The sequence below is a fragment of the Seriola lalandi genome, unplaced genomic scaffold (genome assembly GCF_002814215.2).
Source record: "Seriola lalandi dorsalis isolate HSWRI2012SDOR001 ecotype SW California unplaced genomic scaffold, Sedor1 jcf7180002054735, whole genome shotgun sequence".
Lineage (NCBI taxonomy): Eukaryota > Metazoa > Chordata > Actinopteri > Carangiformes > Carangidae > Seriola > Seriola lalandi.
In genome coordinates this window covers 170,022-188,199 of record NW_019525288.1, presented here as the reverse complement: position 1 = coordinate 188,199, position 18,178 = coordinate 170,022, and the positions used below count along the sequence as shown (strand labels likewise).

The 18,178-nt window shown below is 39.4% G+C and overlaps 1 protein-coding gene across 1 annotated transcript; it reads right to left on the bottom strand.

Moving 5' to 3' along the window:
* Positions 1-661: 661 nt before the first annotated feature.
* On the bottom strand, positions 662-16,774 carry gas2b (growth arrest-specific 2b). The gene is made up of 8 exons (XM_023424317.2): positions 16,646-16,774; positions 11,745-11,992; positions 10,386-10,495; positions 9,485-9,626; positions 8,202-8,265; positions 6,680-7,262; positions 6,479-6,586; positions 662-1,548 (listed from the first exon to the last, which is right to left on the bottom strand). The coding sequence occupies exons 2-8, from the start codon at positions 11,965-11,967 to the stop codon at positions 1,342-1,344; spliced, it is 1,437 nt and encodes a 478-aa protein (XP_023280085.1). The 5' UTR covers positions 11,968-11,992; positions 16,646-16,774; the 3' UTR covers positions 662-1,341.
* Between the last annotated feature and the right edge of the window lie 1,404 nt (positions 16,775-18,178).

Here is an 18,178-nt window from a genome sequence, read left to right as displayed (position 1 = left end):
ACTTAGAAATGTATTCTGTGCAATGAGAGATGCCCTGTGAAAACGCCACCATTTAGAGTGGCGCTTGTTTCAGTAGCACAGCTATTATTTTCTACAAGTCATTTATACTGTTTCAATCCACTGCAGATGTTATGTGGGGATTAAAAAGACATTACAGTCTTGCATGAGCTCATTACAGCTAGTTTCTTTCAATATATTAAAAACTTGTGTCCATTTTTAATTAATTTATTTTACTGAAATAAAATATGTAATTACTAATGCGTTGTGACGTTCAGTGTTTACATTTGTATCCTAATTCTGCAGGTTTGCTCTCCAAAGTTGCACACTTGTCTGTGAATCAATAAGAATGAATGAATGAATGAATGAATAAGAAATGTATGTCATCAAGAGGTAAAACATGATCATTACAGCACTGTCCTTCAAACAAGCATGGAGGGGAGGCCTGGCCTTTTGTCACTTAGGACATGGTGCCATCTAGAGGGAGGACTTGATGTTTTGTGCCTTTGCCTTTTTAAAGCTGAGGCGATAAACTCACTGCTACAGGCATATATATATATATATATATATATATATATATATATATATATATATATATACTAAATCCATTGTGTATTACAGAATATTAAATGAATAACGAATCATGACACATATCAACAAAATGTTATAAGCTATAATTTTATCTTTCAAACATTTTATTTTAAACAGAAACCAAAACAGATTTTATCCAGTAAAATACGGAAAAATAATTCCATACATTAAAAGTCACTATGCATGGATTTAACACTACAATTCAAACTGCTGCTGGAACTAAGGAATCCAAACTATCAAAAATACAACACCAAAAAGCTCAAAAATACAAATTCAAACTACAGTATCACGATACATAAACTCGGAGCTGTATGTTTACTAACTACTCTACAATAACACGAGTCACAGTCTGTTATAATTTATAATTCAGATTTGTTTTATTCAATAACTGTCCAAAACCCAAAGATATTTAGTCTGTGATCATGTGTGACAAAGAAAAGCAGCAATCCTCACACTAAGGAAGCTGGTTTGGCATTTTCTCTTGAGACAATTCATTGATTATCAATTTTCTGCTAATTGACAAATCTTTGCATACGTACAGTCATGTAGCTTCACTGACCTACTGTTACAGTAGGTTGAATAATTCATACAGATAATGATCAGGTAAGAACTAGTCGTATCTACAACTTCAATAGAAAAAGTTGGATTTCTCTTTAAATTTGAGACAATACGGATTTGAATTATATGTTAAATCACTGACCTTTTACAGTTTGGTCTTATTAAACAAGAGGAGCCAGAAGCAAAAGTTTGAGTCTACTTCTTGCCACGGTAATGGGCGCCCACCACCATGTAGCTGTCAGGTGAGATGTTCAAACTGGGTGGCTTAGCTTTGTACCTACAGACCCTGACCTCAGACCTGCCGGCCGGTCCTCCTCTGCACGGGTCGTGTTTGTGCAGGTAACTTATAAAGGTCTCCCAGCCTCCGCCTACACGCACCATCACATGACGCTCATTCAGCATCTGCAGAGGTGACACAAGACAAGACGGGGATTGATAGGAAATAAAGTGTGCATATATTTTCTGGCTGGGTTATTGCAAGGATGTTTATGAATTCTCAATTACATGAAAAATCAGTAATGAAGAGGACCCCCACCCTTCCCCCTCCACACACACCAGTCTAATATTTACAAGCTTCTCCTATGCTCTCAGATAGCTTTGTCAAAATCTCATTAAACCAAATGAGACAACACGTCATGACACACGTCAGCTGTGCTCACACACACAGGACTAATCCACATATGAACATGCAAACACACGCATGCAGTGACGCACAAAGGCACACCCACATAGATCTGCAACACAAATTAAAAACACAAATCAAACTGACTACTGTACAGCCAGTCTATAGTTGAACAGCAGTTGCAGAGAGGTCAGTTGTATCTGAATCAAGACATTCTTCACAGGCAGCCGTCCTTACAGCTGAAAAACCAACTGCTGCCATGGCAACTACTGCCACAATATAAAGCCTGGAAAAAAAAATTGAAAGGAGAAATTGAGATGAGTTGAGCGCAGACCCTCAACTCCCAGGAGACATTAACATTCCCAGGAGGTGCTTCAAAGCCATCCGTTGTCCTGTCAGCACCGGCCCACCCCCTCCTGCCTTATCACCAATAAACCCTTCATTACGGAGCCATTAAGATTGTGATAATACAAGCAGATCTACTCTTCTCATGCGGGGAGGTGTGCGTCACGGGTACATAGGAAGAAAAATCAATGGTACAAGCAGAGACGACACGCAGGCGACACGGGCAGCTTTAGAGGAAACTGCAGACACGGTCCGTCTCAGCTGTCGTCCTGCAGATTAAAATGTTGAGGTTGACAGGGGTCAAGTCTGACATCCTGAATAAACCACTCTCCTGTCAGACGTGGAGGGAATATCATTCTGACTGCTCCTCATTCTCAAAAATTCACTCATCATATCATGTTTGTTTCCCACAGAAATGTATGATCAAACTCTATAAATGATATCCAGCATTAATTATCAGTTCTTCATGTAAGTTGTTTAAATTTAAACCTTAATTTAATTGCTCATGTGGCTTTATTTGATATGTCTTGTTTCTTGTGTGCTGGTTGTCTGATTGTTGGTATATGACTGTTTCTTGCTCCCAGGTTTCTGTTAATATAAACATATATGTATAAACACGCATATGTCTTTTAATGAATTCAATAATTTAAGGGACATATGATTAACAACCAATATGCCAAACTGATGATTTAGTATAAAAGAAACACAGTCAGTGTTTCTGTACTGTAATATTCTACACAAGCCCTCTTTGTCAGGCAGACTCCTTTATTTCTGTCTCTACAACCACCCCCCACCACCCCCACACCGCCCCCCTCCTTCAGGTCTCCGTACAAAGTGTGCTACGTCTGCAGCCCATAAACTACCGTCTGGATTCCCCTGTGTCCTCCCCGGCAGCTCCATTGATTCCCTCTCTCCTTTCCTGCTGAAAGATGCATGAGCGTACTCAGGAAAGACGAGTCATTGAAACACTTGCCAGTAGGAGGCAGGCTTTAGCCACATCCGCTGTTTTTGGTGCTGTTTTTGAGTAAAGCCAAGACCTTTGTAAACTGAGGGCTGATGAGGGTTAGCTTTGCAATTTCTTAATGTTCACCTCTTTTTCTAAACCTTTTCTCTCTTTTTTCTTTTTGTTTTTTCCTCATCAAACCATAGGTCAGAGGATAGAGGGTGTTGTATGCTTTACCCCTTGATTTTATTTTATTTTGATTAATATAAATACAATGGTGGGCTGATGTAAATCATTATAATTTTGTACTCATGTTCATTGCACCCAGAAGATTAAGCTTAGTGACTTTTGTGATCCACTGATTTTCCTGTCGGAAATGAAAATGAATGAAATGTCGATAACTGGAATGATTGCCATGGAATCTGGTACAACTGTCCATGGTTGTAAGAAAATGCAGCCTAATTAGTTTTGAGTTAACATTTGTACAGACGTCCATGTTTTCCTCAAGTTGAACTCAACTAATTACCTGCAAAACTCGGCCTCAGCTGTTCTTTAGCTTTAGTGGTAATTAACAAACGTTAGCATTTAGATGGTGAAAATGGTAAAAAAAAAAAAAAAAACGTGAACATGTTGCCATGCCGATATTAGCATTTAGCTCAAAGGTTTTGTTTGGTTTACACTAATAATGAAAATCACACACTGCTACACTGTTGGCAATCATATTTTCACTTTCCTCCTGCGATGTAAGGTCAGGGGTCAGGGTCACCTACAAAAAAAGACCCTGTGGCTTCTACAGAGTCGATGTCTTGCTCAAGGACACTTGAGAAAGGAGGATGATGAAGGGGTTTTCTATCAAGAGGCATGGGGGGGCGAGAAAAACAATAACCTCATCCTCATTTTGGTTCTTTTGCTCAGAAATAACTAATCTTCAAAAAATGATGTTTTCATTTAATTTTTAGGTTTATAGCACAATAAACAAAGAACTGATGGCGTGATATTGTGAAGTGTTTGAATGTCTTTTCCTTCCATTGACACAGTCAGACTGCATCCCCGCTACAAAGCTGAAGGAGAGCCTAATTGGGTTCAGAGAAGAAAGAAAAGCCTTCCTCTTTTTTAACACCAAAGAATGGCGGAGCACTCCAGGGCCGGCATGATTGAATAGTCTCCATAGGGAATAGAGGGAGGGGGAGAGGTGGGGTAGAAAGTTTACATGTGAGGAGGGGCGGTCATGCTCAGCCGCTCATTAACAAGCAGTCACATTAAACCCCTCGCTAATGACTTTGTCTGGGTAATCAATAGTATCTGCTCTTTAAAAAGGTCTGTACACATTGAATGGCACACTCTCCACGGAGCAGCACACGGGTTATCATGGTATATGGTAATTGAGGTTCATGGCGTGTTTCCCCCGCACACATGTAGGCAGCTGTGAGCTTCAAGGTATTGGATGGAGTCAGGGTTGATGGGCTGCAGCGCTCTATTCACACAGCTGAGGTGTGTTTGCTTGTCAGCGGTGAGGAGAAAAGGGAAGGGAGCAGTGCGAGCAGAGTCTACAAACTAGTAATTATAGCTGAAAACTGACAGATGGACACAGAGTTTTGGTAAAACACTGTATTTTCAAGGCTAAATGGAGAAGGTGAGAACAAAAGGTCAACAATTGATAGTGTAGGAAAACAAATTCTAGAAATACTGGAATATAAAATAACTAAAATGTGATTTTTCTATTTTCTCACCATTTCATTTCTTTCATAAAAAAAGCATTTTACTGGACTTAATAATAAACTAATAACATGCTTTGGTTATCAACATCTGTTTGATGTTGTGTTCAAACACACGCTCCCGTGTCATTGACAGGTCTGCAGTGGAGAAACAGATGTGCAGTGACTTGAAAAGGAGCATTCTTTTCTAAATGGGCAGTAAAAAGATGTTGTCTGTCAGCCAGTCAAAATGTAGATGTTACTCTGTTGCAAGCAAACTGCTGCTGACGGCATTGGGTCAATGGGGCTTTCAATACATTTAACAAAGCATTAAATGGGTTTCAACTAGTGACCAGTTGACAACCAAAGCTGTGAGTGGCTCTGTTTAATGTTGACAATCATATCTTCATCACAAAACGTCACATTTCAGAGGGATTTTAGCTTAAATCATTAAGCTATTCCCAATGATTAGGTGTTTTTTTTTATTTACAACATGTACTGTCTTAACTTTATGGACCATGGATTACTCATACAATATGCTCTAATATATACCACACACTGAAGCTGTTATGTTTCGTCTTTGTACAGATGGATGGTTTATACAGACACTTAGATAATAGCTTCTTATATTCAAAACCCTCCCCACATAGACGGACTTGGATTCCCGAGTGGGCAGCCATTTGAACCTCACGCCACGGTCATATCTTCGCAAAATCATCCTGAAAGAGATGTGTTTGTTTTTCCTTCAGGTTTGAACTCTTTGCTGAAGGTCTATGTACTGAAAATCATTGTCAGCCCAGTCCAATCCTGACCATTGGTTGCCAAGCAACTCTGCCTCCCAGAAGGCCATTCCTCGAGCCTTTGTACAGACGCATACATGTGAGGCACGACTCAGGGAGGCTGAAAGGCACTGATGTCTCCATCCTAAATGACAGGGTTAGGGCGCTCTGACACAATGCACTTGTTGCTGACTCAACTGTTGATTAATGACTTGCGGGCCTTCGCACCTAAAATCTTATTATGTGTTGCAGCATCTATGATGCATCAATTTGTCATGGTATCAAAGTATCAAGTTACCACATACCAGATTTTACATCATCGTATACAATTTTATATCTGTAGCTGTAATGTATTCATTTTAATCTTTTGCATTATTTATCTATTTTTGGACTTAATAACAATATAAAAAGCACAAGCAGTATTAACATCAGTGGAGGAGGTGGGTGTGAACCAACCTTGTCCTCTGTCTAGAAAATACATTTAAAGCTACTACTAATTTGTTTTGCTCGTTATCTTTTGATGTGAAACAAAGTTGTGGCCTGGATTATGTTCACTGGCAATGTTTTCCCAAGTGTACGAAGCACTACATTTTTGTACTACATACAAAGTCGCAAGGAGCAGGTCAGGGTTGATGGTGTGTGTACAAAATGCAGTTCACATCCGAGTCCCCTGCGTGGTTAACTAAGGGCTGCGAGTGCACAAACATAATAGAGTTTAATCATGATTGTACAAACAAGGTTAAAACCAAGTGCTCCTGCCTCTTTGCAGGTTTTTTACGCTTGTTCGCTGCATACTCAGTCACTCAGACATTGGCATATACGTTCATTAACAATATTTCCTCATCATGTATGTTTGTTCTTTGTATGTATGTGAAATATATTTGGTGTTGCACATTAGTAGTGTATGAACTTAATCTCTAGAGGACCGAGATAGCATGAACACACTTACCCGAATATACAGAACTTTATCCCCAACACGGTAGCAGCCTTTAGGTTGCTTCTCAACCAGGAACCTGGTGGGACAGCTGCAAGGGGGGTTTTCAATAATGTTTCTCACCTGGAACAGGTTAGACAGAGGGAGGACAAATCAAGTACAAACATTCATTGCAAACTCAAATAAGCTTCATTTCACTGGATATAAAATAGTTACAATATCATCCAAAATGTTGTTGGTGCCTGCGCTCCTCCGGCTTGTGGATTTGCTTGAGGATCGAGGAGTCTGAGCTGCTGGTGGGGAGGTGGGGGGAGGTGTAGCTGTTGGAGTGCGGCTGTTTACTGTGGTAGGAGAGACTTTGGCAGTAGATACCAGGGTTTGGCCTGGTGAGGGTGCTGACAGTGGAGGTGAAGCAGATGTGTTAGTGGTGCAGGATGAAGAGAACAAAGGCGTTTGTGTTGCGACTGTGGTTGCACAAGGGTTAGAGGCTGAGATGGAGGACTGAGGAGGGGATAAACATGTAGGCACTGGGTTTGTTGTGGCTGATGGAAGATCAGAGGCGAGGGAGGCAGCGAGGGGTTCAGACAGAGAGGTCGTGCTTAGAGTGAGGGGCGCAGGTGGAGGAGGAGGAGGAGGAGGAGGAGGAGGAGAGGGGGCTGGGGGCAGGGATGACTGTGATGGTGAATACAATGATGGAAAAAAGGAGAGGGGCAGAGGGGATGATGGAGATAAGCAACCCGCCTCCTCCCTCTCTATCTCTCTCTCCAACTTCACCAGCCCTGGAGGCTCCACGCCATACCTGAGAGAGAGGTTTAACAAAAATATACCAGCAATCAAAAGGATAAATCAACACTAAATCATGGAGTACATGGAAAGATGTGGAGTAACTCAACTAATTTGAAAAACAAGTGAGTAGAGTTTAAGCAGCTCAACGGTTCAAATACATAACTAAAAGTAACAAATAAGTGGTTTAAATAGTTCAATAAGAAAAGTTCAAAAAAGGTACTTAATCAGCTAATAGAAGGAGAAACTAAAATAGTTAGCTAAATTCTTGTTAGCTTAAAGTAACCAAATGGATAAACAGATGAAATAGTTCAAAGTAATGTTAGAAATAATCAGTTGAAATACAAAAGTTAGTCTATGACTAAAGGTAATGGATAAACAGTTAAAACAGGTAGGTATACAGGTAGGTATAAAATAAAAAATGAATGGTTTGAATAGATAGCTAACTGATGAATGGTTGGAACAGTTAGCCAAAAGTAATGGATAAATGATAAAATTGGTAAAATTAGCCTAATGGGCAACCAGCTGAAATGAAGCTAAGTAGAATAAAATGGTTGAAACACCAGCTAGTGGCAGCAGTAACTGCCAACATGAACAAACATTGACAGTTCAAATAAATGAAAAAATGCTCTAACAGTATAACCTTTTATATAGTTAACTGTATTAAATAATGCCACGTTTAAAATGACGTCAAATGAACACAATTGGAATATGATGGGTGACGTCAATGAGGAGTTACTTGAGTTCATCTGTACGGGGTTGTGGGGGATAGAAAAGGCAGATAGAAAAGTTTGCTTTACTATTGGTTCGAAGTTTTAAGCATGTTGAGTCTTCTGTGTCAAGATTTTTGTGTGTGTTTTGTTTGCACAGCAGTCTTCTACTCAGTGTAATTTAGTTTTGATTTTCTTTTCAGGAGCTGCACAGAGGGTGGGGCAGTCCCTTTTTTTCTAGTTACCTGGCTGCAATCCGTCCCAGTTCCATCAGGCACAGGCACACCTCCCGAGGTTGCTTGTGGAGGACTTCTCACAGCACATGCACAAAGTGCAAACAAAGAAGGTGGAGAGGCAAAGATAAAAAAAATTTTTAAAAAGTTACTCATCTGAGAGGAAAGATGTTTCCGGAGATAAACTTCTGGCTGTGTCAAAAGAAAACAGGCGCTGTAGTCTGAACAGACAGGGCGCCTTTCAGGAGGTACTCTGTCTCTATTGTGCATCTCTATCTTTGAAGCTGAGCAGGAATTCCTGTGGGATCTGGATGTGCAGCTGAGGGCATGAGGGTATGAAAGCCTCTCCTGCCTCCAGTCGACTATTTATAAAAAGGGTTAGTTCATTCTTCGTGGTGACATGTGGTTGAGCATGCATAAAAGTATGCACAGCTACATATCTCAGTCCACGACATTCATGATTGAAAAAAAAAAAAAATGTCAGCAGAGCGAGTGTCACTATCAATGATGGTGTTTTATTTTCATTCAGCTGCATTTGACATCCACCATTACATCATGGCTGCAGCAAGAAGAAGAGACGAGAGGAAAGAAAGAGGATATCATCTGTGGCACCCTGTCACTGAGGCAGGTAGTGAAGCCTGAAGTAAAAGTACAGTAAGTTTACTCTCGCTGTCACTCAATTAGTCAAGTGAAGTAGGTTAGTCTGCCTGCAGGGGGGACTCATTGTTGCTGGGGATTAACCTGCACATTATCGTTCTCACGCATCTGCCGCCTTGCGTAGACATGCCCAGGTGAGAAGTGCATGGAGAGGAGTATGTTTATTGATATAGAACCATGTTTGCATGTTGACTGCAAGTTTTCTCCTCAGGCACACGGAGCATCATACACACAGAGGGGTGTTAATGAGAAATGATACAGGAAGTCTGAAAGCATAGAAACATATAATCATCATGACCCAGTCACATTCAATGTGATCATCGTGACTCATCTTGAAATCTGAACTTTCCGTACTCCTATTTACTCTTAATAAGTTTGTGAGCAGTGTTTTGAGTTTTGCAACATATTCAGCTTTTGAACACCACCTTTAAGTAAAAGGTGTCTTTTACTCAAGTGTCCCTTCTACTTTAAAAGGCACTGAGTTATTTGGGTTTCAGGAGACATTGTAAATCATTCTAATCATACTAATCACCATTAGTCAGAAACTGTACAAAAATAATATCACTTAAAAGTAATTGCTGGGAGGTCAGAGCTCCTAAACTCCATCATGTTAAATGCAATCTCCGGTCTTAACTCACCCAAATCCTCTGATTCAAAAAGGTAAGCCTCATCAACGCCAATCTTTCGACACCAGTAAAGGAAGTTGGCTGTGTTGTCTCGGGCGAAAAATGATCCAGAAGTTGCATCAGCTCGCCAGTGGATCACTCTTCTTATAAAGGGCTGTAATTGTTTTCAGTAGACACATACACACACTGCGGTTATTTCTACAGTAACACATGAATGGATTAATGTTGGCTCATGTGTAATTATAACCAATACACATGCCATCTGTATTATAACAGTATTGTTTAAATATAAAGACAGTGATATTGAAAGAGACATCTTCTTCCCTTATGCCAAGTTTTTTTTTTTTTTTTTTGGTTGTGCATTTAGGACAAATCATGAATAGGATCTTGTCAAAACAAAACCTACTGTAGCAAGGTGAAGCTTATTAATAGGAAACATGAACAGGCATAGATCATTCCTGAATTCACCTCCAGATATTGTCATTGCCAACCTCAGACCGTTGCATCTAAAGCTCAGCAGGTTCTGTCGGCTTTACCTGTGACATCAGACATTACTGCATTTTCTTTGAGCAAAGATTCTTGACAACTGGGCCAAAAACTCGGTTAATCTGTTTAGACAAAATTGATATCTTCATCATCTATTGTCAGTTTGTCAGCCTTATTGTGACTTGTAAAGGGTTTGTAGAGTCATAGTAGTAAAGTGCACAACAGAGTTAAACGTTCTGAAGTCACTGAGCATAGATTATTATGATGGTAAAATTAGGTGATTTTATTTGTTTGTTTGTTTTTTGGTGGATTAAAATGACTTGCAAGGTGTGGTTTTGTGTTTTTGTGATTGCACAAGTCCTAACCTCTGTGCTTGTGTTTGTGTGTGTGAATTGAATGTGTGCGTGACTTTGTGTTGTTGCAGCACCTTGCCATTGTTGGCATGGATTATCTTCTCCTGGAGCAGCTGTGCCAGCTGACAGAGGAGAACACCATTATCCAACCTCTCCATCAGACTGTCTGCTGTGAGGTCCACACCTGAGGAGGATGCACACACATGCACACAGAATGACATACAGTAAAATATAGTTGATATACCAAGAAGATCTGATCAGTCTGAAAAAATTTTGCCTGGCTTGGCATCAAAAAGCTGTTATATCTCTTGTTTCAAGAGGAACCTATCCACTGTAGTTTTCAGGAAGCTCCAAAGATGAGATCAACTCAAAACAAGTTTGAAATTAAGAAAAGAATTTGGCGAAAATGTAAAAGAACTGCTGATTATACTGCTGATCAGCCAGTGTGTCAACTAGCTGTTGTCAACTAGCTAAAAAATAAAAACCACCCATAAAAAGCCCTATTAACATATTTACTGTAGAATCTGGACTAAAAAAATCTTATAACACCTCGGTTGAGGAGGTGTCTGAAATGAGAAGCTAACCATTTGCAAACAGATCATTCCTGCATATGTATATAACATAATCTACATGCATATTGCAGTTTTAATCACACATCTGCTACAATATCATCCTGTTGCAAACAACATTTTGATATTATGACACTGCTGCTTACCTCAAATCTCATTTTTATAGATTTACAAGATACCTAACGTGGCCACAGGAATGCTTCATGAGAGAAAAGCTTTGAAGTGTCAAGCAACAACCAACAATCAGGGTTTAACTTTAAGACATTAACACATTGAAACCCAAACTAATAATATCACTTTTCTGCTTCCAAACAAATCAGTACTCACAGGCCAATAAGCTGTTGGCCCTGTTTTAGCATCAGTCAGAAACTCATCACGTTGGAGTCTTGTCACTTTCTAGACGCCCTCCAACAGGTTGTGGCTTGTATACACGCTTTATGGTTTTCCTCACAATGCAGTAAAGTGGGAGAAAACATCCCTTTCCCTGGAGTCACAGCCATGCTTCCTCTAATGGAGAGGTATTTCAAGGATTTGGGATAATAAGTAGGTTAATGCGCCTCTGCAGCCTTTTTTCGCCGTTCTCTTCAAAATAAAAGCCCCAGTTCCAAACTCAAAATGGTAAAGTCTTGTTATTCATCTGTGTTTGACTGTGACATACAACATCCCAAGGTGATATTTTGTACGTTATTATTACTTAAATAAGTTACACTGAAGTTTTGAATTAACATTCTCTCTTGTAATTCAGCTGCACAAATTCAAAACACCTGTGTGTATTTTGTAAAAGAAAAGTCATGATCCCAGTTTTCAGTTTTACAGACTTTAACAATCAAATATATTTTTTGAAACACAGGACAACAGTCTCACCCATCATGGTGTTGAGCCAGAAGGCCAGGTCTTCTTTCATGGGCAGCAGGCTGGCGTCATGACGGTAGGGCAGCCACTGGTTGTACTCCTGAGGACTGGTGAGGCCCGGCCCAGAGTGTCTGTACTTTTGGCTTAGAAGACAGTTCATTCCCAACCCAGTCAGGTGCCTGGGGCTCAGAGGACTCTCGAGGCTGGTGTTCATCACTCCCACGTCACTGTCCATGTTTCAGCTCCAATCGGTCTTTGGCCTTGATGGAGATAATACATATGTTTTTTGTTTTGATCAATAATGCTCTTGGTTTTCTTTCCTTTTTTTCCTTTTTTTTTTTTTTTTTACAATTTTCATTAGTATCAAAGTCTGAGAGATTTTGAAGAAGGGGCGATATCATGTTTTTCATGCTCATATTTAACAATTTTGCTCTTAACTGCTTTCAATGAAACGGAATACATTATTTACAGTTCACTTTACAGATGTTTTTGTCACATTTAAGACAGTTTGGCTTTAGCTTTAGCTATAAATCAAAAATTGAACTAGGCTCAGCTGCACCCTGCAAAGTTTGTCTTTCACTACTCCTTTGCAAAATACAACATTAACACACATGACATACAAATAACAACTGAAACAACCTACAAATGTTATTGATGTGTAAACCAATGGGTGCTCTCCACAAGTAACAACAAAGAGTAATAACTGATAGAGGTGGGACTGAGAAAAGAATGAAATAAAATAAAGTAAATACACATGAATTGAAGTAAAATCACAAAAACACTACAATTTCATGTTTTAAGGATTATCTATTCTTAACATTTTGTAAACTGTGATAATGTATACAGTAATTAGCTAACAGCAAGCTTAAGTTAAAGGATAGCTCCACATTCTTTCAAGTCTATCTCAAAACATTACTCACATGCCCAAATGTGGGAAAGTTAAGACTTGCTTAATCTTTTTTCCTGATCGTATTGTCTGTAGAGAGACCCCTCCCACCAATGTAAGTCCTCTTTTCAAGCGAAAATGTATTCATGTTCACCTGTGGCTAATTTAAGCTTCAGCAGCCAGCAGGAAAATCAAGCAGTCACAAAGCCTTACTAATGTAAAATTCCCTCTTTCTTTTTCAGATGTTTTTCTTGCTACTGACAAAGTCATTTTTAGGTTTCGCCACATGCCAATGCCAATTAACATGTGGCGAAATGTACGGGCATGTCAGTGTTGTTTTAAGACAAACTTGAAAGACGCAATAAATAATTAAATTGTAATTGTTTTTGAGGTTACTAATGGGCGTTCATTGGCATGAAAACACAGAAATGTTCTGCACATGTACAAAAGCAACAATACATGCTGAAACGTATTTTACACACTCCCATGCATGGACCTTATACTCACAACCACACAATACACACAATCATTAATCAAAGGGATTAAACTGACTGGCTTAATAAGACATACAGCTCCAGCCCTGAGCCAGCCTCCCGGTGCTGCTGCATGGCTCATTTGTCCTGTTCCCAGAGCAGCCTCCATCATAAAGCTCAGCCCCATGCAGAGGCATGGTCTGACTGCCAGTAATACTCGCTGCTAATCAGCTGGAATTGAGACAACAACACATGCAGTGGGTCACTGGGTCTGCGGAGTAATGTACAGTAGACACACAGACCTGGTTTGTGCCAAATGACTGACTTTAAAGTTTCATTGTAAAGTTACAAGACCAAGCGGGCATTCAGACCAAAAACTGTCCTGGGTTAAAACAACACAAAGGGTTGCAATTTCATAGGTATGTTGTCTCAGGTACTAGTTAGAGTAAATTTTAAGGCTGCACAGATGCAAAAATGCTGCACAGAGGTTTACAATACACTATGAGAATTTTTGATCTATTTTATGTTCTGTTGTGATGACAGCATTCACAGTACAAAGCCATTCATCTGGAATGTGTGCCTGTGTGCTGAACAAAATCGTGTTGAAGCAAATATTGAGCTACATTCAGCTTTTTGCTGGTCGACCCTGTGTTCATTCAAATGAATGAGAGGGCTGCGTGTTTTTGCATAGGAGTTATGCTTTTTAAGGCTTTACTTGAGCTAAATGCTAGCATGTTTAGCAGGTATATTTTTTACAATGTTCACCATCCCAGTTTTCTAGTGTAAATGTCATAGCATGAATGTCAAGGGACCATTAATGTCTGTACAAAATTTCATGGCATCCAGAAGCTGTTGAGATGTTTCAGTGGTGGACTGACAGACCAACCGACTGAGTGATATTGCCATCCCAGAGCCCTGCCGCTAGCTTGACTATTAAAAATCTTTAGCAGGATAGTCAAGTGAAAGCACACCTGGAGGGCAGACGTTCGGGACCCAGACAGGCAGCATCACAGCTGGCCTTCAGAGCTCATTTATAGTTGTACACCACCTGTGTCTCTGCATGAATGTACCTGTAGCTCAGAATGGCAAATCATTGTTACAAGTTCAAGTGTAGTTCGTTGTAAACTTGCCTTACATCAGCAAAAAATTGATGACAAATCCCTCGCACCGTGATTATAGTGGAAGTAGGGCAAAGGTGTATGTGCAATATGTATGTCAGTGAATTCTGGGCTAAGGCTGTGTCAGATAAATGTGAGGATGTTGTAGACATAAGGTTCCAACTGGACGTGGTTAAAAGGGTCTTTTGTAAACAAATCATGCAGACATGGGGCAGAGACAAGGTATATGAAGGGGCTTCCTGCCAAGTTTGAGGCTGGTTTACAGGTTGACCAGCAGGGCATGAGAGCCTCTGTCTCTGACAAAACATCCAGGTGCAATATTCACACCTCTGCTACAGGATGGCTCTGCTGGGAAGAGAAGGCAAAGGTCACCCACTGGCCTGACTCTCAGACACTAGCAGTCTTTATATTCCTGCAGAGCAGAGGGTCCATGTATGTAAACACACACTGGTGCACAAGCAGACACACACACACACACACACACACACACAGGCCCATGCATGTATTAGTGTTTCTATTTCACCTCATTTACTTTGCGCAACCTTTAATGTTTCCAAAGTAAGACTTGCTTCACTGGTATTTCACAGCCTTTAATTGTCTTTTGGCAATAAAAGCAAACGTCTTCGGTCTAACCGACTATTTGGAGGGGAAAGTTACAATTACACGCCAGCCTACCTGAAAAATGTGTGCAAAATGAATGATCTGAGCTGCAGCATGGACTTAAATACCTGAACATGTATTGTATGTATATAAGATGACAGAGTGATTAATGATCGGGTGCCTTCAGCACAGCTCGAACACTGGTGTCTCCAGAGAATGAAACCAAAGCCAGTGTCTGGTAAACAACTAACTTCACAACTAGTTACCAAAATTCTGTTTCCCTACATGACAGGCACGGCTCTCCCCTTCTTCAAAAAAAAGTTTAGTTCGCAAATCTGTCAGTGAAAGAATTATCTCTTCATTCGGGAAAATGTGTTTTTGTTTCTACAAACAAATTTCAGTACAAATTGAGTTTGCTGTTACTGTAACCTGCAGGCTGGTGCGTTCTGCTTTTGTCCTCAAAGTCTGTTCAACATCCACTGCATCTGTCAACTTTTTGAAAAAAAAAAAAGCTATTCATAAAATATCAGGATGAATGACTTCAAGTGGATGTCCGACAGCACTGATGGCAGCAGTAGCTCTCTTGATCAATGATCTGCTGTCTCAAGTGTTAGCTGGAGGATTGTAACAGCTTAAAAGAGGTAATGTAAAACTAGCGAATGAATAACAGATATTGAATGGATACGACTGCATAGTTGAGGTATAGGTTTCAGCTTCAGTGGTGCTCTCACCCTATGGCTTTTCTTCGGCTGCTTCTAGACTAAATAAACCTCATATCAACACAGGATGGAAAGGTCTGTTGCCTGCTTCTGGTTACACACCCTGAACAGTGGAGACCTACTGTACCCCAGCTCCAGTGAAACACAATAAAATACAATTTTGGCACCAAGATGTAAAAAAAAAAAGAAAAAGAAAAAATATTGTTGTGAGGTAAATCAAATAAACAGTGAGCACCTCAGAACAGTTGGTTCATTGACTGAATTCTGACTCAAGTTTTTGCTACTGAGGCCATGACAGGTCAGACACCATGAACATGCTGGAGAATTCATTTCTGCATCAATCTTCTGAGCGCTCATGTAATAACATTAAACACATTAAACACATTTTCCCATTCATTGTCCCATTCAGACACATATTTAGTTACCTCGTTTTTTGTTTGCGTTTACAAACTGCTTATTCAAGAGAATATCCAATCAAATCCAATCAGTCACTTTAAATTCTGAAACTGCTGTGTTATGCTGTTATAAACAAAAAGGATAAAAACTTAGCATAGTGACAAACTTTTCCAGAAACGGTTAGATTATCATATTAATGAGGGACAGTGGTGGAAAGTACTTGTGTTTACTGCACATTTATTTCATTGCCTATCTTTACAAATCAAGATCTTATATGTAAACAGTTATAAAATATATGTTGTTTTCCCCGCCATATGTAAATATTTAAAGCAAAAAATGTTAAAGATAAACCTTAATTACATTATAATGCTGTTCACACGTGAATTACACACAGTGAATCATAACATAATAAGTTATATTAATAGGCCTACATGACAAATGCATTTTGCTCAGTGAGTACTTTTACTTTGATATTATTATTGAATTTTGCTGCTAACAGTTATTTACTTTTACCTCAGTAAGATTTTGAATGCAAGGTTTTTACTATATTTACACTGTGGTATCTCAAACTTAAGTAAGTAGGCTACGTCTTCCTCCACTGATGAGGGAGCTAATATTTCCATTAGTACAGTGTTCATCATCATCATCATATTCACTGTCAACATCAGCACCAAACTTTTATAAAAAATTAACACACAGTTTATCCTGCAAATATACTTACAAAACGCCAACAGGATTCTTCAAAAGATTAGCTTTTTCATAAAAGTTTGTTTAGTATCTTCTCGCCCGTGTGTGTGTCCTCTCATACACATGCACTCATCACGGAGAGCCAGATGTTCACCGCCCTCAGGTTCGCCACATGTAACTACACCACACTGTGACAGGGGCCGACGCTTTTAAAACAAACTCTCCTGAACACGCCTGCAAGTTTGTGGTGTCAACTTACAGTTCCTGAAGAGTTGGACTGAAAAATAAATCATCACCGCAGTTTGGCCATGTTTTTTTTTTTTTGGCCATGTTTTTATTTAACCGACATATTATAAGCAATGTCATTCCATTTCTACTTTTCAGATTAAAAGGTTCAACATACATGATCAGCTTCTAAAATATGACGCATGTTTATAGATAAAAAAAAGTGCATAATGTAGTTTTTAAAAAATTACTCTTAAAAAAGCAGCAACATAAAATGATATTTCAATATTATGTATGATACATTTAACACGACAAAAGGACAGTCAAATAGGTTTTCCTAAACCAACCAATGTCAAGTACTTCTCATTTCTGGGCTATTAACACAACACCTTGGAGACCATAAAGTATGTATATCATCACGTCATCAAAGTCCAGGTCTCTGACGACTTCCGACTCTGTTGCCAATATTAATAAAGACTTCAAGCAACAGGTAAAAAGTAGTAAATTGTGGGGCTGCTAAACTGGTAACCTACTCAACCCACTCAGGTGGAGTTGAACAGGTGTCTGTCACAGGACTGTGGCTCTCTGCCTCTGTTTCATGCTGATGTTCAGCTGAAGTGGCTGCTGCCTCCTTACTGTCCTGGCATCATCTTCTTTGCTAACGCTGTCAAGCTCAGTAGGTAACTTTTAAAAATGTTAGATAAATTGTATCTTCGTCTGAATTTTACTTTCTCCTTGTCCTTTCCTTTAAGACCATCTTTTGCAACCAGCCGACTTTGCCGCTAAATTCCCACGGTCACCACCTGAACACTGACATCACTCGTCATCATGTTACAGGGTCCATGCATGAAATATAATTCTTCTGCTGTTGTTCACGTTGTCTAATGAAATATTGGTTAGTTAGTTAGTTTTGTTAACACCATGTTAACAACCTTGTTCATACTGAGTAGTTAAAGTATAAAAAGGGTTTGATTTTGATCCCCATACATCTATATGGTATTTTGTCATAGCTTTTCAAACATGTCTGCTAGAAGCACATAAAAGTTGAGACCCATTTCTCAACTTATCTTTTCTTCAAATTATGCGATGAAGCTGAAGACATAAATCCCTTCTTTCGCTCCCTGTTTGTAAACAAAGTTTGTTAGCTGAAAAAGTTTGGAATTTATCATCATGCCATCATAGGACAAATAACAGTTCACAGTTCTGGCTATGAATCACCAGTGAGCTTTATTTACACGTTAACTTCGTTTTTTTTCTCGTGACGTTAACGCTTCGTGCTTCTTTATTTACCGTTCTTCATTTGTGTTATTCTTTTTTTTTTTCCGTTTTATGACGCTTGATA

What these genes read in the sequence shown, in the direction of transcription:
- gas2b (XM_023424317.2), bottom strand. Translation starts at nt 11,967, where the DNA reads ATGGACAGTGACGTGGGAGTGATGAACACCAGCCTCGAGAGTCCTCTG. An exon ending in ACAACATTTTGGATGATATT is followed by an intron (nt 6,587 to 6,679) that starts GTAACTATTTTA and finishes AACCTGTTCCAG; the next exon opens with GTGAGAAACATTATTGAAAA. An exon ending in ATAAAGTTCTGTATATTCGG is followed by an intron (nt 1,549 to 6,478) that starts GTAAGTGTGTTC and finishes TCACCTCTGCAG; the next exon opens with ATGCTGAATGAGCGTCATGT.